General features: G+C 42.8%; 1 protein-coding gene across 7 annotated transcripts in view; it reads right to left on the bottom strand.

Annotated features, from left to right (window-relative positions):
- The window catches only part of CBLB (Cbl proto-oncogene B), a 218,035-nt gene that overhangs the window by 41,688 nt on the left and 154,663 nt on the right, over nucleotides 1–21,684 (bottom strand). For all 7 annotated transcript variants that reach the window (XM_039487025.1, XM_039487043.1, XM_039487047.1 and 4 more), the window contains 2 exons: nucleotides 8,231–8,416; nucleotides 723–1,088 (listed from right to left, as the gene is read on the bottom strand). In XM_039487025.1, the coding sequence (XP_039342959.1) occupies nucleotides 723–1,088; nucleotides 8,231–8,416 (552 nt within the window). The remainder of the gene's footprint in view (nucleotides 1–722; nucleotides 1,089–8,230; nucleotides 8,417–21,684) is intronic.

Raw genomic sequence — 21,684 nt, 5'->3', positions numbered from 1 at the left:
GGGTCATGGAGCTTGGTCTCCAGTCCGAGCATGTACACTGCAGTTTTATAGGTGCACAGCCCGGGCCCTGCAAGCCCAAGTCAGCTGACTCAGGCTCTGAGACTAGATGCTGTGGCTTTTTAATCACAATGTAGATGTGCTCTTTTTACTGTTAAAAAGGCAATTTATACATTCAATTTATGCATAAATATATATATATATATATATATTCATTCACACACAATCTGATTTATAATTTGTTCTAATTTTTTTAAATGTATAAGCTATGATGTGCATTTATTATTTACACATATTTTGTGGTTTGCTGTGGTTACAGAGTCTGCATCTCATCTAAGACTGGAGCATTTATCAATAAACGTATATGTAACTTTAATATGGTATTTCCAAAGAAAACATATAACTGAAGTCAGTAACAGCACCAACTCTAAGGATCATTTGCTAGAAGAATATAGCAAATCTAGAACAGTTTTTTCCTGCGCTGCCATTTTTGTGATGGCTATAAGTTAAAATTAAATTCTAACTGAACCTCATTTACTGCTGCTTTAAATCAGAGTTTAACGAGTCTCTCTTATTTACAGGCTTTCTATTAAGTATCGACAGGAAAGCTTCAAATGAAGCAGATCGACATCAGCAAGCATAAATGACACTTTAACCAATGTGAGACTTCGCATTGGATTAACACATAAAATTAGGCTTCACACTTTGTGCCACGCATCTCTTACCTTGGCACCTTCTAAAGGCAAATCATGGCGTCTATGTTTTCTCATAAATCCTGGGTCAGAACCCATTCGGTTGTGCCTTCCATTTATATTCGAACTTGCAGTAAGTCCTGGTTTGGGGGAACTGTCATTTATGATTCGACATCCTATTAATGGACTTGTCCCAAACACATCTCTGGGGCACCAGGCTTCAAGTGGTACAGGCTGGTCTCTGGAAGGCACACTTTCAGGAAGATGCAAATGTCTACTTATCCTGTTGTCCGGCGGGATAGGAGGGGGCCTCTCAGGTGGAGGTGGAGGAGGATCTCGCAAGGGAGGTGGTGGTGCTGGGAGGGGTTTATCTTGTTTCCTCACCATACATGGAGAAGACTAAACAAAACCAGAAATTAAAATAAGTCAAGTCTATGGATATACAACTCATGAAAATGTACCGCTTTACCTTTGTCTAAGGGACAAACTTCAGGCAGAGGCTAAGCAGGCATTTGTCTAAGATGCGAGATATTACGGTAGCATCATAATAGTATTGGGACACATCAATATGCCAATCCCAAACCCCCTCTGCTACACCGGTGGGGTTCTTGATCAGTAACTCTCCCTTCAGAAAACATATTCCCATTTCTGCAGGGGTGGAGGTAGGAGGGGGAAGGGCTGGCATCTCTGAGTGATGAAACTTCTCCAGAATCCTCCTTTGCTCTGGCTTCCACAATACCTCCTTTGAAGCACTGCTACAGGCCATGCAAAGGATTCTGGGACATACTTGTAAGCTCAAAATGTCTTCTGCAGAAAAAAACATTTTTGGAGTGGGGAATAACACAGTAAAATGGACTGGGTGGTGAGGGAGGGAGGAAAGGAGCATGGAGCAGCAGTGGTTAGGGACCAGAAGGCAGAATGGACAGGTCCCATTTTTGTTTAGGACACACATGCACCTATGGTCAACTCTGCTCTTTACATGCCATCTACTACTAGAACAAACTTGTTCAAGACACACTCAGGTGACATGCTCACTGTATATTTATGCTTGCAGTCCACACACAGTACATTTCCTCTGTCAGAGCATTCTCTTGTTCAGATTTGAACAGAATTAGACATTAAATGAAATATACTTTAAAACTGTTCACAAAAATAATGAACCCAAGTATATTTTAAAAAGCAGGAAACTGATCAAAGGAATATATCTATGGAGTTCTAAAGCTCCTATAAGTGTAGTATATGAGAAAATAAGGTATTTTCATAAGAATTAGATTAACACCACCTTGCAAAATTACGCTCCACAAGTCATCTGAGGTGTCCACCACCCCCAGAATCATTACTATTAATCATCATGGTAAAAGGTAAGCAAATTTTGTGCCTGGATGGTATAGAATTTTGCAAGGTTGCATTGTTTTTTCAAAAATATATGCTCTATGAATTATTTTGGGCAAGTTTTATAACCTGTACTACAGTATAACCTCAGACTTATGAACACCAGAATTATGAACTGACCAGTCAACCACACACCTCATTTTGAACCGGAAGCATGCAATCAGGTAGCAGCAAAGACAAAAGAGACAGACAGAAAAACAAATACAGTACAGTACTGCATTAAACGTAAACTACTAAAAAAAATAAAGGAAAAGCAGAATTTTTCTTCTGCATAGTAAAGTTTCAAAGCTGCATTAAATCAATCTTCAGTTGTAAACTTTTGAAAGAATAACCATAACATTTTGTTCAGAGTTATGAACATTTCAGAGTTACGAACAACCTCCATTCCCAATGTGTTCGTAACTCTGATGTTCTACTGTATACAGCATGCCAGACCAGATCACAATCGTCCTTTCTGGCCGGCGAATCTACGAATATTAAACACTGCAAGAAAAATAACCCACAATTTTGCTGAAAGGAAGAAAGCACTGCATTTAGCCTTACACTGCAGGTACTCCCTCAATGAATTTCTAGGGCAACAGTCTAAGTCCTTTAATCAAACTAAATACTAACTTACTCCACTAGTAAACCGCCACAGAAATAAGTGGAACTACTTCTAAGGTGCAATTCAACATGAGTAAAGGTGGCTAAATCTAGCTTCTACTTAATGAAGTTTTTCAAGAGGGCTATAAGGTAGGGCTGGTCAAAAAATTTCTGTCAAAATTGTTTTTCAAAGAAAATTGGGTTTTTGACTGAACATTTTTTGTGGAAAGTGTCTTTCTGTGAAAAATTCCAACTTTTCATTGCAAACCTTGAAATTCAATGTTTAGGGTTTTGTTTTTCGACTAAAAGTCAACTTTTTGTCAAACAGCTTTACTGCAAAGTTTTTAACAACATGTAATTTTCTACCAAATAGTGGTATTTGGCGGAGGTAGCTGACATTTTTTGATTTGACAGAAGAACAGTGGACTATATACAATATTGAAAAGTACATTTTCTGTGTGGAGTGCAAAGAATTCAATATATACTTCAAAAAGAAGGAGTAATGTGTCTTTTTCCCTTTGTACTACACTAAAGAGTAGGTTACTCTGTGTCAGGGGTGCATGCACCCCTCGAGCCCTTGATCAGAGATTTTCAGTGATCAGTGTCTTTTCGGCCCATGCAGGGGCCTTATGCCTCCTTGTGACAGATACCTAGGGGTGCACAGGCGAATTGCCCTTAGTTCCTTCTCCACTCAAACATTCCCTAAAGAGTCCAAAGCAGAGGGGAAGTAGGACAGGTAGTGGCGAACCCACAGGGGGACACATATCAACGAACAATTATTGCACAAAACGAGTAACCCATTCTTCGACTAGTGTCCTTATGGGTGTTCCACTTCAGGTGATCTCCGAACAGTAACCCACAGATGGAAGGGGGAACGTCACAATAGAGTTCAGAACTGCAGAACCAGAATTCCAGTTCTGCAGTTTCTCTCTTTTTCAAGTTTTTGTTGTTGAAGAATTGCCACTTTTAAATCTGTTAGAGTGTCCAGGGAGGTTGAAGTGTTCTCCGACTGGTTTTTGAGTGTTATAATTCTTGACGTCTGATTTGTATCCATTTATTCTTTTGCGTAGAGACTGTCTGGTTTGGTCAATGTACATGGCAGAGGGGCACTGCGGGCATATATCACATTGGTAGATGTGCAGGTGAATGAGTCTCTCATGGTGTGGCTGATGTGATTAGGTCCTACGATGGTGTCCCTTGAATAGATATGTTTAGTGTGACTGCTATGAGACCACACTGGTGCACAATATTCAGCTGCAGAATATACCAAGGCAATTGTTGCGGTTTGTAAGGTCCATCGACTCGAGCCCCATGATGTTCTAGTCAATTTTCTGATAAGCACAACATGAGACCTGACCTTATCGCAGGTGTTCTAGAGGTGTTGTCAAAAGGTCAAACTCCAGTCCAGTATAATGCCAAGATACTTTGGATTAGCGTCATGGCTGACGCTCTCACCACAGAACTGCACATCAAGTTTGGTATTAGCTATTTTATTGCTCAGATGGAAAGCAGTTACCGTGGATTTCCTTTGGATTAGGAGTAAATTTCCAGCATTGGAAATAAGCAGCCATTGTGCTAAGATCTCGGGTTCGGGTGCAGCTGATGGTATGGAGGCTTGTATGCTGAACTGCTAGGGCAATATCATCCGCTTACATGAATTTCTTTGACTCTGTCGCTGGTATATCCGCAGCATATAGATTAAAAAGTATTGGGGCCAGGACAAATGCCTGAGGAATGCCCAAGTTAAGAGTTCTTGGTCTAGTGATCTGGCCATTGAGGAGTAACTTAAAGCAGCGGTACCCAGTCATTGCCGGGATCGTTCACTGTCAGTGAATGACACAGGAGACCTTGAAGAGGAGGCCCTGCCTCCAGACAGTATTGTATGCTGAGGACAGATCAACAAGGGCAATTCCTGTCTTCAACCTGCATTGGAATCCTGCTTCAGTGTGGCTGGTAAGTGAAGCTACGGTCGTTTTACAAACATCCTAAAAATTGACCGCTAAGTAGTACATCCCATGTGGCCACCGCAAGGCTTTCTCCCTCTGCTGGACAGAAGAATTTGAGTCTCTCCTGAGGGAATAAGAAAAGATCAGCAACACAGATAAAGCCACTGCACTACTTGAGTCCTTGAATTTGGCGTGCCTAGAAAGGTGGAAAAAGTCCACTGAAAGCCTTGATTTCACCCATTTGAGCCTTAATGGGATTTGGCATGGGATCCCAGCCAGTAATGCAACGCTCAGCCAAGGTGACAGCAAATGCTGTTGCCTCATTTTCTTTCTAACAGCAAGACACTGACAGATAAGATTACATGCCAGGAGGTCCAGTGGGAACTCCAAATAAACTTTCAACAATGCCCGGAAGAATCCCCACTCTCTTCCACATATTCTGTCGAGGAGATCAATGTTGCACTGTTGGAAACCATAATGCTTCTTACCCACCTGTTTACACATGGGTGGAATAGTGGCAGATATCTGCCACACTGTCTTAGTCTGATCTAGGAGCTCCTCGCTGATGGGTAATGCCACCCTAGAGGGTGTTGCTGACTGCAAGATAGCCAACAGTTTGTGCTGCAAATCCTTGATCTCAGAGGAATTTAAAGAATGACAGCAATGCTTTTTATAAGGTCTAGAAATTGTTGAAAATAATCTACTATGGATAGTGGTGGAGGCATAATCACCTCATCCGGAGATGAGGATGAAATAGGTGTTGGAGGGGTGGCCTCCTTACCTGCCTTAGCTTCCTGCTCCTCAAATGTCTCCTCCTGTGGGGGAGCTGGTTGGGGAGGAAAGTGCTGTACAACTCTGGCCTCCCTGAGACAGTACCATTGGTCTGGCAAATTGCTGTCAATAGGTAGCCTAAGGGTCCCAGGGTAGCCGTTGGGGGGCCCAATATGGAAGTGGAGGTGGCTCGCAGGGTTGGTTCCACCACCCTTGATAATAAGCCTGATTTTCCCTATGACTGTCAGAGAATGGATTCCTGAAGGGATATGTTGGAGAATCCTCAGAAGAAATAGAGGATATTAACTGGAGATCTCCTTCATCCTCCTCTATCTCCTCTAAAGGAGGAGCACCCACAGAAAACAGCAAAGAGTCCTGTGGTACCCCCAGATGAGGTAGTCCAGCAATCTGGGTCTCAGTATCAAAAGACACTCAGTACCCAGCGGTGGGTTCATCTATTATTAAGAGGTCCTTAGTACATCTGAACTCCTGCGGTACCAAATAAGGGATTGGCACCAATTTGGAAGCCGAGGCCAGAGTCACCAAAGCTGATGATACCACCGAAAGCGGGCGTACCAAAGCAGGCACCGATGGTGTCTAGTGCCATTTCTTGCTCGGTGCAGAGGGTGCTGCATGCTGGGGTACTGACAGCTGAGCTGAATGCATAGGTACTGACATTTGGCTGGACTCAACGGCAGCCCTCCTTGCTGGTAAAAGGTAGCAAGGCCCTAACGAAGGCACCTCTCTTCTCATGCTCAGGGATTTTATTGCCCGGCTCATACCAGACGCGTGTCCTTCAACTCAATAGTACCAAGTTGAGAGATTAAGTCTTCAGAGGCTGTAGACCTCTCCAGGAACCTGGACTTTTTCTGAGCTGCTTCCTTAAAGTGACTGTCCGTGCTCCTCTTTTTGGAAGTCTTCCCTGAAGCCTCCAAAGTCTCACCTTTCTTAGGGGAAGTGTGCGTCGACGTAGAAGAGGCACCGGATCTGTCAGGAGACAGATGTACTGAGGAGTCCTCTTGATGTGACTCAGAAGCTGGCCAAAGGGAGCAATCCAACATTAGGTATCTGAGTTTAATCTCCGTGTTTTTCCTTGCCCTGGACTTGAGGGCCAGGGAAAAGTTGCACTTCTGGGAGATGTGGGACTCCCCCAAGCAACGGACACACTTAAAGTGGCCATTTTAAAGAGATATAGCCTCTCGGCAAGAGAGGCAACATCTGAAACCTGGTGAGCCAGGCATGTCCTGCCAGGGGAAAAAAAAAAATCCTCTCACAGCTTATCTAGCTAACTATAACAACTAACTATAAAAACTATCGTAACCACTATAGAAACATTAGAAAAGTCAAGGAGCACTCAAGGAGAACACGCTAGGGCTGAGTCTCAGGCTGAGGCAGTTGAGAAGGAACAGAGGATGGTTTGCCCTTGCACTCCTACATAGCCTCAGTAACAGCACAAGGAGGTACAGAACGCATGCATGGGCTGAATGGACATTGCTAACTAAAAATATGCACACCTGAAGTGGAGCCCATAGGGCCGCTACTCAAAGAAGTTTGTGCTACTGAGTGAATTTGAGCACTAGCTGTAAGACCATAGCCTCTTTAGCTCCAGTTTAAGTTAAATGACAGAGTTAATTAAAAATGATAGGGATGAGGAAACATTTTTATATACTTCATTTGTTTTGGCTAAGTATTATGCTACTAGAATTAAATTTAATTTCAAAAGGAAGCTGAGTGTCAAGTGTAAAGGCAAAATGCTGATAAATTAAATAGCATGTTTATCATTGGACTGTCATGCACACATACATGCTAATACAGATTTCAAAACACGCCTTCAACATTTAAGCTAATTCTTACATTTGTACACCAATTATCATAAAATGGTTCTCTTATAATCGAGGAAATTTAAGACACTTAAATCCAGTATTTTATATATGTTTTCCTTCAGACTTTCAAGTATATGATTTTTAAAACTGTTCTAAATCACCAGTTTTCTTCATACACAAATACTGTACGTATTCATTGTATACACATTTATTATTTTCTTTTCTAAACCTACTTGAAACATGGAGCCTAATTTATCACACTAAGTTTTTGATAGCCAGACATTTGCATAATTTTCTCTTGCTAGGACATTATGGAAAAGAATGTAAATCATCATTTGATTACAGCATGCAATTTTAATGCAGATAATGATCTTTTAAATGTACTTTAGAGTACTTTCAGTTGCTTTTTAATGTTGCAAATCAGGGACTATTAGAGGGACTTGTTCCATCAGAGAATGTCAATACCATGGTTTTAAAATAGTGAAATATAAGCATGGGGCTAAACACATGTAACACTGCCATCAAAACAGTGAAATGTAAGCTTGGAGCTAAGCCTGTGTGACACTGCCATCAAAGTAAGAAATCATTTTTGTGTGTCATTAGCTTAGGGCGACCAGATAGCAAGTATGAAAAATTGGGATGAGGTGGGGGGTAATAGGAGCCCATATTAAAAAAAGCCCAATATATTGGGACTATCCCTATAAAATCGGGACATCTGGTGACCCTACATTAGCTGATTCTGCAAGATGTCATATAGGGGGACGGCCATAGGATCTGATCCAAAGTTCACTGAAGGCAACAAGTCTTTTCACTGATTTAAAGGACGCTTTGATCAGGTCCTTATTTAGTGAATTGGGGCATGTTAGAATTACATAGGGACTTGGTAGAAGGCCTAGGGGATATTTTGGATGTAGCCAACTTTAAAAAAAAATGCACTGGCCAATCTTTAAAAAAAATGCACCCTAAAACTAACAAGCATCATCTCTCATAATTCAGTTAGACAGAAACATGATAAAATAAGATTTACCTTTGGTGAGCCAGTAGGGCTGGCACAAGGTGACCGTGCTACCCCCTTCTGAATGAGATCCAGACGAGGAGGCACTGGTGGGAGACTAAGATGGGGAATTTGCAGGGGGTCTGGAAGTGGCTTTCTTCTCTGTGTAAGTGGAGAGGATCCTGGAGAAGTCACTGGTGAATTCTGTCTTTCATTGCACTTCAATACAAAAAAGAGCACATTACTAGTGTTTACCTGATCCCATTAAGATTACAGCTTTCATTGCTTGATTAAGGCATTTGATATTTGGAAGGTGCTCTAGCCATCTGCTAGAAGTGCTCACCACCTTAATTCTCTTGATTAACGGACACTCACTTTGCAAGGACAGCATTATTTAATGAACTGCTGCAATGTCATTCTTCCTCCAACTTTTACTGAGACAGTTTAAGTAAGATTATTGAAAGATTTAAAAATAGATACAAAGAAATTAAATTATGTATTATTGCAGTAGCAGGAACAGGGATGGAAAGTTCACTATAATACTTGTAGTTTCCTCTTGGTAAATGTTTATTTTATATGCAGCATTCCATTTAGGATTCTATTTATTATTTTTAAAAGGTATTCAATGAAGACTGAATCTTTCACTTACCACACTGTATCATAGGTCATTTTAAAATCACACTTCAATATAAAGCTGAATACATTATTCTAAGCTTTCAGTAAACAAAATCTTCAAGCCGGGATGCATCAGAACAATCATTTCTGATTCATTTGATTTATAAATTTCCCTTGATCAAATTCAATTTTTGTAAACCAATATTACATTTAGTATAAGTTTTTTTTTAATGTCCAATAATGATAAATGTTAAGCTTATTTTTGTCTCAGCCTGTTCTTCACAAAATACACATTGACATTGCAAATTAAGTAGTTTTCTTTTAAAAGACTAATCTAAATATAGAAAAATGGAATGCAAATGTACCCTGTAATCTAAAGATAAATCCAATTCCCAGGGTTTCAATTCTCATATTAGGCCCTGTCCGTGGTACTAATATACTCAGCTTTGCAACCCATTCCTGAAACTCATCTAATTTATAACACAGTGCCAACTCTGTCCACATACAGTATCTATTCATAGGACCTAACCACATCAGCCACGCTATCAGAGGCTCGTTCACCTGCACATCTACCAATGTGATATATGCCATCATGTGCCAGCAGTGCCCCTCTGCCATATACATGGGCCAAACCGGACAGTCTCTACGTAAAAGAATAAATGGACACAAATCTGACATCAGGAATCATAACATTCAAAAACCAGTAGGAGAACACTTCAACCTCTCTGGTCACTCAGTAACAGACCTAAAAGTGGCAATTCTTCAACAATAAAAGTTCAAAACCAGACTCCAACGTGAAGCTACAGAACTGGAATTAATTTGCAAACTAGATACCATCAGATTAGGTCTAAATAGAGACTGGGAGTGGCTGGGTCATTACAAAACTGAAACAATTTCCCCAATACTAATTTCTCCCTATTGTTACTCATACCTTCTTGTCAACTGTCTGTAATGGGCCACTCTATTACCACTTCAAAAGTTATATTTCCTCCTTTGGTATCCTGCTATTTATTGAGTTATCTCGTTAGACTGACCTCACACTTAGTAAAGCAGCCCCCATTCTTTCATGTATTTATACCTGCCCCTGTATTTTTCACTTCATGCATCTGATGAAGTGGGTTCTAGCCCACGAAAGCTTATGCCCAAATAAATATGTTAGTCTCTAAGGTGCCACAAGGACTCCTCCTTGTTTTTGCTGATACAAATAAACATGGCTACCCTGCTGAAACAGACATTTTAGTTATATCTATACAACATCTTTATTCAAAACACAGATGTGGGTAATGCTTGAAACAGCGCATACTGGAAGGAAAAGAGAATACTTGTGGGGATATGCACACAGAGCAGCAGCACCTGAAGTGCTGGTGCACTCTGGAACTCGTACCACACAGAGAGCTGGGAACCTGAACGAGTTACAGAGCATAAACGAACACTCCCGTCCCACCTCTACAATGAATACATAAAGACAAACACTTTCCAGCGTAGGCTGCTAGCAGAAGTGAAATACCAAATCGCTAGGACAGATCAGTTAGCTGTAAAGTTGTTTTACTGTGTTTTGTTTTTATCTAATCTGCTCTTAAGTAAGAGTCTTACACATGCTGAGATACTGACAAAGGCTAAATAACCTATCTTTCATCATGAACTCAGGGCTTGTCTACACTTGAAACCCTGTAGCGCCGAGACATGGTAGCTAGGTCAACGGAAGAATTCTTGCATTGACCTAGCACTGTCTACACCGGGGTTAGGTCAACTGAACTATAATGTGCTAGGGGTGTAGATTTTTCACATCCCTGAACAATGTAACTGGGTCGCCATAACTTAAGTGTAGACAAGGCCTCAAGAACCTATTCAGGAAAGCACTTGAGTATGTGTTAAGCTCACTAATTAAATGGGACTTGAGCACATGCTTAAAAGTCATGCATGTGCATAACTATACTCCTCATTCTGGAGCCATAATTTAAAAAATCCATTTTACTAGAACAGAGGCATTCGATATTGCAGTAAACAAGTTTAGTCTCAGTCCTTTTACCAGTTGTGTTGTGTTAAAACTGAATTGTTTGGTAACTTCAATTACAGTAGTCAATTCTTGTGTATTGACTCCTGTACAGGGGGGCAAGGAATCGCCGATATTTGAACTCTCCAGGAGAGGCCTGGGTAGTGCAGAACACATGCTTTTTGGGAAAATCAGGGACTGGGAGTGTTTTGGGTTCACCCTGAAGGTAGTAACCAAGGCTGTTGGGAGCCAGAGTGTGGCTGGTGTGTTGTTGACAGGCTGCTGGGGTCAGAGTGGCTGGATCAGGGCTGTAGCTATACACAGACACTCAGGGAGTGACCTGCATGGTGTTTGTGAGAGGCCCAGGTTGGAAGCTACAACAACAAAGCATTGTGAGGCACCCAAGGTTGCAGTGCAGGTGGTGACAGCCCCTCACTGGTCTGGATTGCACCCTAGAATGTGACACCTGTGTGCCTTGAGGCCATACCGGATAGAACAACCATCTTCAGAATCAGAGGGGTAGCCGTGTTAGTCTGGATCTGTAAAAGCAGCAAAGAATCCTGTGGCACCTTATAGACTAACAGATGTTTTGCAGCATGAGCTTTCGTGGGTGAATACCCACTTTGTCGGATGCAAGTAGTGGAAATTTCCAGGGGCAGGTATATATATGCAAGCAAGAAGCTTATATATATATATATATATATATATATATATACACACACACACACACACACACACACACACACACCCACCCCTGCCTCTGGAAATTTCCGCTACTTGCATCCGACGAAGTGGGTATTCACCCACGAAAGCTCATGCTGCAAAACGTCTGTTAGTCTATAAGGTGTCACAGGATTCTTTGCTGCTTTTACATCTTCAGAATGCATCTCCAAGAACACTCGTCACTGTTTTTCTCGTTATGGCCTTCTCTCATATGGTTCTACTCTGAAAAGTGACTATGTAAAATGACTCCTCTTCTTATTTGCTCATTGTGGCCTCATTTGCATTGCACTTTTTTCACCCTCCGTATCTACCTGCAGATCCAGCAATGATAGGAACATCATTGCAGAAAGATCACTGGAAGCTGATGGTGTTTTAACCACTGCATCATGTAGATCAACTCTGAGCTGTGGTGCCAACAGTTAATATGCCAGTAGTCAGTTAATACTAGCATTCATGCCTTTGCTACCACTCAGGAAGACTTCTACCCCCCATCACAGTGGTCCCCAACCTTTTTTGTCTGGCAGGCGCAGGACGACGAGCCACCGAGGACCGCGGCTGGCGGACGAGCATCTGCCGAAATGCCGCCGAGCAGTTGGCAACATCGATAGGTGTCGCTGCCGAAATGCCGCTGACTAACAGCATCATCCAGAGGCATCAGCAGCATTTCGGCAGCGACAAAATGCTGCTGCTTCTCGTCGGCATTTCGGTGGATGCTGGTCCGCCGGACAGTACACAGGCGCGCACAGATGCCCTGCTGGGCGCCATGGCACTCGCGAGCACCGCGTTGGGGACCACTGCCTATCGGATCAACAGTTGCACGGGGAGGGGAGAAAGGGTTAAGAAAGAATGACGAGCACACAGTTTACCTAAATAAGTGAGAAGAGAGTTTGCTTCTGTTAGCCCTGCCAAACTAGCACAGCTAAGAGGGAATGAACCCGTTACTCTACTTTGTGGCATACCATACTAAACAATTACGTTTAAGTTCCTAACAATTATACCTGTGGAAGCCTAATTTGAAGATAATGGAGTTGCACAAGCATCCATAAGATTTGGCCAGCAGAATCTTTATTGGGGTGATGATACATAACCAAGGAAGAACCCAGCTTGATTCTCAGATTTCAGTTTGTGCTTAGGAGTTTGGGGGGTGGGGGGAGGGAGGAGAGACACCTGACTTGTACACTGAGCAAATCCAAAGTTAAAATCAGTCAAATATAGAAACCAGGGTTAGAATAAGTTTTCAGAGTTGCACTTTCAGTATACCATTACATTAACTTCGCTGAATAAACTTTTTAATTTTTTCTGTGCAAAGAACTCTCATATGAGGGTGATGAGCACTATATAAAATGCCTAAACAGATGACAGCAGAAAATCTGAATGCAGTGAATTATTTCTGATAGCAACATGACCTGGGTTTTGTACATGCCACCTTACAGTCTATTATACTACATGAATGTTTTTCTAGTGCTTCTATGCGGAGGATTTTTTTTTTTTGAGCACACTATTGTGAATGCTCCTCATTTTTTTCTTGACTCATCAGCCCAACACTTTATTCTTCAGAATTCAAGATGTTTTCCCATCTGTTAGGTTATTCTCCCATTTCGCTGTGTGATAAGCTTTAAGCTCCATATCTATTTGTTAAGTATCAGAGGGGTAGCCGTGTTAGTCTGGTTCTGTAGAAGCAGCAAAGAATCCTGTGGCACCTTATAGACTAACAGACTTTTTGCAGCATGAGCTTTCGTGGGTGAATACCCACTTCTTCGGATGCAAGCAGTGGAAGAATCCGAAGAAGTGGGTATTCACCCACGAAAGCTCATGCTGCAAAACGTCTGTTAGTCTATAAGGTGCCACAGGATTCTTTGCTATATCTATGTGTTATGTGACTATTTCTACTCCATACACCATGGCTGGTAACCCACAAGTGTCAAAGTAATAAGGAAGTTTGTTCTGACCCTTCAGGCTTTGATCAGCCTGGCTGTTTGAAGTCTCTGAGTGGATAATCACTCCCTGATGGTGAGGGGCGGAGGTGAGTTGAGCTAAGCTAAGCAGGGAGACTTGGTATATAAAGTCATTTGCTAGGCCAGGGATCAGCAACCTTTGGCACACGGCACCCTGGCAGGCTGGGCGGGTTTGTTTACCTGCCGCATTCGCAGGTTCGGCTGATCGCAGTTCCCACTGGCAGCACTTTGCCACTCTAGACCAATGGGGGATGTGGGAAGCAGCGCAGGCCGAGGGACGTGCTGTGAACCGCAGCCAGTGGGAGCCGCAATCAGCCGAACCTGCGGACGTGGCAGGTAAACAAACTGGCCTGGCCCGCCAGGGGGATTACCCTGGCGAGCTGCGTGCCGAAGTTTGCCGATCCCTGTTCTAGACAAACAAGAACTGTGAACAGAGGTAGCTAGCTGGAGAGCTCCAGAGGGAGTTGAGAGAGGAAGTGTGAAAGTTGCCTTCCAGTTTCAGCTCTACACGTGATTTCCAGATGGATGGGGATGGAAAAGTGATGACAACCTGCAATGGATGCACCATGTTTTCTCCCCTGCCTGAAACCAGAAGATACTTCCTGTGCATGAAGTGCAAGGTGGTGATTGTGCTGGAGGAAAAGATTCTTGGTTTGAAGAGTTCCATGACAGCCACGTTTGGGAAACATCAGTACGTCAGGTTCAAGGAAGAAAGGAGCCAGCCATCAAAGAGTCAGAAAGAGAGGATGTCAGAGAGTAGGCCTGGCAGTTTGTAAATCATATTGGCATTCCACATGGCTGTGGACAGGCAAGATTGGACAGGCTGTGAGTACTAGAAAGAAGAGAAGCAGGAGAAATTCCACACAGCTGGAAGTTTCCAGTCAACAAGTCCTCACATGGAAACTGTGGAAAATACTTCTTAAGATTCAGCTGTTTCAAGGAAATGGTGATATGTACAGAACACACCTTGCGATGGTAGCTCGGCCCAACCTATAAGAAAAGCAAGCTTACCCACAAAGAATTCTCCAGCCACGCAAGGGAGAGAGACCATCTTTGCTGGGGATTCAATACTCAGAAGAATCAAAAGAACAGGTGGATAATAAGACAGCGTACTACCTTCCTGGAGCCAAGACACGAAATGTCACTCAAAGATTGGATAGTATTCTGAAGCTGATGGCCCAGGATCCATTGGGGATGGTTCATATAGGCACTAATGACACTGCATCATGGGATCTCTCTCAGATAATAGAGGACTTCAGAGAACTGACCCCGGCACCAACTGTGCTCCTTGCACACGGGACACCAGAGGAGCACAGGGCAGTGATCAGATCCCAGTACCAGCTGCCTTTTCATCGCCGGACGAGGTGGTGGCAGGTAGATCAACTCTGAGCTGTGGTGCCAACAGTTAATATGCCAGTAGTCAGTTAATACTAGCATTCATGCCTTTGCTACCACTCAGGAAGACTTCTACCCCCCATCACAGTGGTCCCCAACCTTTTTTGTCTGGCAGGCGCAGGACGACGAGCCACCGAGGACCGCGGCTGGCGGACGAGCATCTGCCGAAATGCCGCCGAGCAGTTGGCAACATCGATAGGTGTCGCTGCCGAAATGCCGCTGACTAACAGCATCATCCAGAGGCATCAGCAGCATTTCGGCAGCGACAAAATGCTGCTGCTTCTCGTCGGCATTTCGGTGGATGCTGGTCCGCCGGACAGTACACAGGCGCGCACAGATGCCCTGCTGGGCGCCATGGCACTCGCGAGCACCGCGTTGGGGACCACTGCCTATCGGATCAACAGTTGCACGGGGGGGGGGGGGAGGGGGAGGAAATGGTTAAGAAAGAATGACTAGCACACAGTTTACCTAAATAAGTGAGAAGAGAGTTTGCTTCTGTTAGCCCTGCCAAACTAGCACAGCTAAGAGGGAATGAACCCGTTACTCTACTTTGTGGCATACCATACTAAACAATTACGTTTAAGTTCCTAACAATTATACCTGTGGAAGCCTAATTTGAAGATAATGGAGTTGCACAAGCATCCATAAGATTTGGCCAGCAGAATCTTTATTGGGGGTGATGATACATAACCAAGGAAGAACCCAGCTTGATTCTCAGATTTCAGTTTGTGCTTAGGAGTTTGGGGGGTGGGGGGAGGGAGGAGAGACACCTGACTTGTACACTGAGCAAATCCAAAGTTAAAATCAGTCAAATATAGAAACCAGGGTTAGAATAAGTTTTCAGAGTTGCACTTTCAGTATACCATTACATTAACTTCGCTGAATAAACTTTTTAATTTTTTCTGTGCAAAGAACTCTCATATGAGGGTGATGAGCACTATATAAAATGCCTAAACAGATGACAGCAGAAAATCTGAATGCAGTGAATTATTTCTGATAGCAACATGACCTGGGTTTTGTACATGCCACCTTACAGTCTATTATACTACATGAATGTTTTTCTAGTGCTTCTATGTGGAGGATTTTTTTTTTTGAGCACACTATTGTGAATGCTCCTCATTTTTTTCTTGACTCATCAGCCCAACACTTTATTCTTCAGAATTCAAGATGTTTTCCCATCTGTTAGGTTATTCTCCCATTTCGCTGTGTGATAAGCTTTAAGCTCCATATCTATTTGTTAAGTATCAGAGGGGTAGCCGTGTTAGTCTGGTTCTGTAGAAGCAGCAAAGAATCCTGTGGCACCTTATAGACTAACAGACTTTTTGCAGCATGAGCTTTCGTGGGTGAATACCCACTTCTTCGGATGCAAGCAGTGGAAGAATCCGAAGAAGTGGGTATTCACCCACGAAAGCTCATGCTGCAAAACGTCTGTTAGTCTATAAGGTGCCACAGGATTCTTTGCTATATCTATGTGTTATGTGACTATTTCTACTCCATACACCATGGCTGGTAACCCACAAGTGTCAAAGTAATAAGGAAGTTTGTTCTGACCCTTCAGGCTTTGATCAGCCTGGCTGTTTGAAGTCTCTGAGTGGATAATCACTCCCTGATGGTGAGGGGCGGAGGTGAGTTGAGCTAAGCTAAGCAGGGAGACTTGGTATATAAAGTCATTTGCTAGGCCAGGGATCAGCAACCTTTGGCACACGGCACCCTGGCAGGCTGGGCGGGTTTGTTTACCTGCCGCATTCGCAGGTTCGGCTGATCGCAGTTCCCACTGGCAGCACTTTGCCACTCTAGACCAATGGGGGATGTGGGAAGCAGCGCAGGCCGAGGGACGTGCTGTGAACCGCAGCCAGTGGGAGCCGCAATCAGCCGAACCTGCGGACGTGGCAGGTAAACAAACTGGCCTGGCCCGCCAGGGGGATTACCCTGGCGAGCTGCGTGCCGAAGTTTGCCGATCCCTGTTCTAGACAAACAAGAACTGTGAACAGAGGTAGCTAGCTGGAGAGCTCCAGAGGGAGTTGAGAGAGGAAGTGTGAAAGTTGCCTTCCAGTTTCAGCTCTACACGTGATTTCCAGATGGATGGGGATGGAAAAGTGATGACAACCTGCAATGGATGCACCATGTTTTCTCCCCTGCCTGAAACCAGAAGATACTTCCTGTGCATGAAGTGCAAGGTGGTGATTGTGCTGGAGGAAAAGATTCTTGGTTTGAAGAGTTCCATGACAGCCACGTTTGGGAAACATCAGTACGTCAGGTTCAAGGAAGAAAGGAGCCAGCCATCAAAGAGTCAGAAAGAGAGGATGTCAGAGAGTAGGCCTGGCAGTTTGTAAATCATATTGGCATTCCACATGGCTGTGGACAGGCAAGATTGGACAGGCTGTGAGTACTAGAAAGAAGAGAAGCAGGAGAAATTCCACACAGCTGGAAGTTTCCAGTCAACAAGTCCTCACATGGAAACTGTGGAAAATACTTCTTAAGATTCAGCTGTTTCAAGGAAATGGTGATATGTACAGAACACACCTTGCGATGGTAGCTCGGCCCAACCTATAAGAAAAGCAAGCTTACCCACAAAGAATTCTCCAGCCACGCAAGGGAGAGAGACCATCTTTGCTGGGGATTCAATACTCAGAAGAATCAAAAGAACAGGTGGATAATAAGACAGCGTACTACCTTCCTGGAGCCAAGACACGAAATGTCACTCAAAGATTGGATAGTATTCTGAAGCTGATGGCCCAGGATCCATTGGGGATGGTTCATATAGGCACTAATGACACTGCATCATGGGATCTCTCTCAGATAATAGAGGACTTCAGAGAACTGACCCCGGCACCAACTGTGCTCCTTGCACACGGGACACCAGAGGAGCACAGGGCAGTGATCAGATCCCAGTACCAGCTGCCTTTTCATCGCCGGACGAGGTGGTGGCAGGTACCTCAACCGCTCCGGTCTTAGAGAACACTAGTGTCTTTTGACTCACATTACACTGGTAAACATTTTTTTTAAATGGCAAGTTTTTTCAGGGCTTATATCTCGGCACTGGTTCACATATTGACAGTGCCAGCCTGCTGCGCACCGAAAATGTGGTGCTCGAGGCCAGGTCAGGCACAGCACGCTTGAACTGGGGCTGAGGAGCTGCCTCCATAAGTAGAACTCGGAGGCACTGGTCTCTGTCCTTAAGGATCCTAGGGCAAAAACCCTTACATATCGTACAGCGGTCTCTGAGATGCCCCTCACCCAAACACTTAAGGCACGACGAGTGTGGGTCACTACTTGGCATAACCTGCCACAGACCGATCATGATTTAAAGCCCAGGGACCGAGGCATACCCTGGTGCCAGGGGAAAATGTTGGGAGGGAAGACCTCCCCCCCAAAGGAAACCTATAAGAAAAAAATACACTAATTATAACTACTATTCTAACTATGTACACGGGGATAGAGATACTGCGAAGCACATGCTTGCGAGGCAAGAGCAGTAGGGAGTTCCAGCTAGCTGTCACAGGCAGTAAGAAGGAACTGAGTCGGGGTCAGTTTGGCAGGGCCTTATATTGGGCACCATGAAGGCGTGAGTCCAGGCCAACCCTACAGATACTGCTAAGGGAAAAATCTTCCGGCTGTCGAACACGTGGCATGCGCACGCCTGATTGGAATGGACATGAACAAGCACTCGAAGAACTGATCATTTATTCCTAGCGTTTGTTTCCTATCTTTTAATCAGTTACTGATCCATGAGAGGACCTTCCCTCTTATCCCATGACTACTTACTTTGCTTAAGAGCCTTGGTGTCAGACCTGCCAAAGGCTTTCTGAAAGTCCAAGTACACTATATTTACTGGATCACTCTTGCCCACATGCTTGCTGAAACCCTCAAAGAATGCTAATAGATTTGATTACTGTCCATACATACCTACATGGGGAATAAATATTTAATAATGGGCTCTTCAATCTAGTGGAGAAAGGTATAACATGATCCAATGGCTGGAAGCTGAAGCTTGACAAATTTAAACTGGAAATAAAGTATACATTTTTAAAAATTAGGGTAATTAACCACTGGAACAATTTACAGGGGTCATGGTGGATTCTCCATCATGGCGATTTTTATATCAAGATGGGATGTTCTTCCTAAAATACGTGCTCTAGGAATCATTTTGTGGAAGTTCTATGTCCTGTGGTAGACTGGAGGTAAGACTAGATGATCACAGTGGTCCCTTCTGGCCTTGGAATTTATGCATCTATGGAAATCTTCATACCATCATTAAGTCTGCTAAAGGCTCTCATTAGTGTTTACTTCAATTTCCTGGTTGAAAACAGCAGAAAAATTATTCAGCCTATCTGAAACTGTCATTGTTTATAGCCTTACTATTACCACCAAATACACGAGACCTCAGACTAAAGTGAGCTGGTGTTGGCCAGAAGTTGGATGATGACCTACAAGGAAAATCCAGGTGTTGCAAAAATACTGTTTCTCTTCCCTTCCAGGCAGCACTAAATCAACATTACTACATGGTGCTAAGAAAAGGGAGACTGGAATGTTGGATAAGTCTTAAAGTTGAGGTCCTGACTATTTATAGTAAAAAATCCCAGGGTACTTTAGCCAGGACAGGCTATGGCACCAAGTGTTCTCACAAAATTCTAATTTCTGTAATTACATTAACAGTGTTCTCTGGCTATATGGCTGTTTGATGTTAAACTTTGTGACATTCCACCACAGAGATGGCTGCACTGCATTTGCACGTGAAGTAATTATAACTGTGCATAGATACCCATCCATTTTAAATGAAAGTTGACGGGTATGCAGAACAAGGCTATTGGTCATAGCATGAGTACACATATGAAGCTAGTAGATGAGCTCTTTCAAAATGCTTTCTTAAAAGTAGATACAAGGCAATGGGAATTCCAGATTTTGTGTATGTCACTGGAGATTTCTGTGCACATGTTACTCAGTGAAAGGAATAGAGGGATTAATCAGCTTAGACTAGGAAACAGTTTATAAAACAACAAGTGATTAATAGACAAACAAGCACGAATAAATCTGACAATGACAAACTACAGAAATCTTTACCCCTCAGAGGGCCTGCTGCAATATAGACCTGTGCAATAAATATTATATTAAGGAAAAGAGCACAGACTCCTTTGTAACAACATGAGCTTCATCAATAAGGCACAAGTGCTGCAAAAGGAAAGCAGTTACAACTTAATTTGCAATAGTACTGCAGAATGATCTTTCAGGTTTGCAGTGAATCAAAACTGTGCTACTCGGTCTGATGTGTTAATTAGCAGCAAAATGCGATGTCTATTCTCTCTTAGTGGATGCAGACATAAGGAAAGAATAAGAATGCAACTATTACTGACTACAACAACTCCCGGAGGATCTTGTTCTGATCCAATTGCTAAATCAGCTGCTTTTGAATCCAAGAGTCTTTTTTACAAATCTTAGCATGACACTTTTTTTAAAGCCTGAAAACATGATTGATTCAGTACAATTGTGAGGATCACAATGTACTGCAAGGAGACACAATAATATTTTAAGGATTGCAACAAGAAATGTCCAAGACGTTCTGAACAGATCTGCACCAGCACTGGACTTTTTGGGATTCCTAAATGAGTAAGTTTCCTTGAATCTTCATTAACCTACTGGAAACTTGGTTTATTTAGAGCAGCTCATGTTGTTTTCATAAGAGTGATTACACCCCAGTTGCATTAATATCATCTGGAATTACTTCAAGGTTGTATGAGAGCTTAAAACAACATAGAAACAACATGGCTAAGTACACATTCTTCTACATAAACAGGGCTGCCAATCTGATCTTGGCCAGTCAGTCCAACCAAATGCATTATTTATAATGTCTTGGGTTTAGTATATTAATTAAATCATCTCTAATTCAGAGTTTAAGGTCTCCTAAAATCTAGTATTTCTGGTTAGAGATCACCTATATTTTGTAACTGAGCATTTCCCTCTTTCCAAATCTATAGCACCACTGAAATAGTTATCACCACCATTAATCTTAACTAGTTTGTGAACTTCAAAACCTACTGGTAACCATGTGAATCTAACACTATTAAATGTGAAGTAATTTAACTGTAAAAAGAACAGCTGGATCAGATTGTTCTATCTGCTCTGAGGTCTCATTTGAGCAAAACAAAACCGGCAAAAATGAGATCCAGCTGTCTACTCCAGCCTGCCAGACCCATTCTTTTTTTTTTTTAAATAAAACCTTATAAAAGTTTTTAAAGTTGTGCAATTGATGTGCAGGTTAGCCAGCCTGCAGTAAATGAAAAACAAGTGGCACAAATTTGGTTTATGCTACATCAGAAAGCAGAGAGCACATCTGAAATGCCCCTATTGAAATTTATTTTATTACCCCTTTCAAAGAGAGTATATTTGAATACTGTGCCCCTGACTTTTTATGTCAGAAGACAGAATGGCCTGAGGGAGGGAAGGAGTAATTTAAAAAGTTAATCATCATTTAACTTTAATATAGCACTGTAAGTTTCGATGGGGCTTTACAGAATTAGGGGAAAAAAGTAAAGTCCCCATCCTAAAGTATTTGCAGTCCAAGGTCATGATCCTGCAAACACAGGCTGAACTTTAAGTGCATGAGTAGAGCCATGGAATTACTTACACACGTAAGTTAATATGTAGGGCCCAGATTTTTAAAGGCATTTAGGCATTACTGTGCTTAGCATCAGAATGCTCAGCTGACTTAGGAACCCAAACCTCATTTTCAAAAGGTATTTAAGCACTTAGGAGTTTGAAGTCCATTGACAGTCCCTTTTGAAAACAAGATCTGGGCTCCTAAATAAGTT

Source organism: Mauremys reevesii, linkage group 1, assembly GCF_016161935.1.
Source record: "Mauremys reevesii isolate NIE-2019 linkage group 1, ASM1616193v1, whole genome shotgun sequence".
Taxonomy (NCBI): domain Eukaryota; kingdom Metazoa; phylum Chordata; order Testudines; family Geoemydidae; genus Mauremys; species Mauremys reevesii.
The sequence above is the reverse complement of the archived record's forward strand: the minus strand, read 5'-3'. Positions and strand labels throughout refer to the sequence as shown.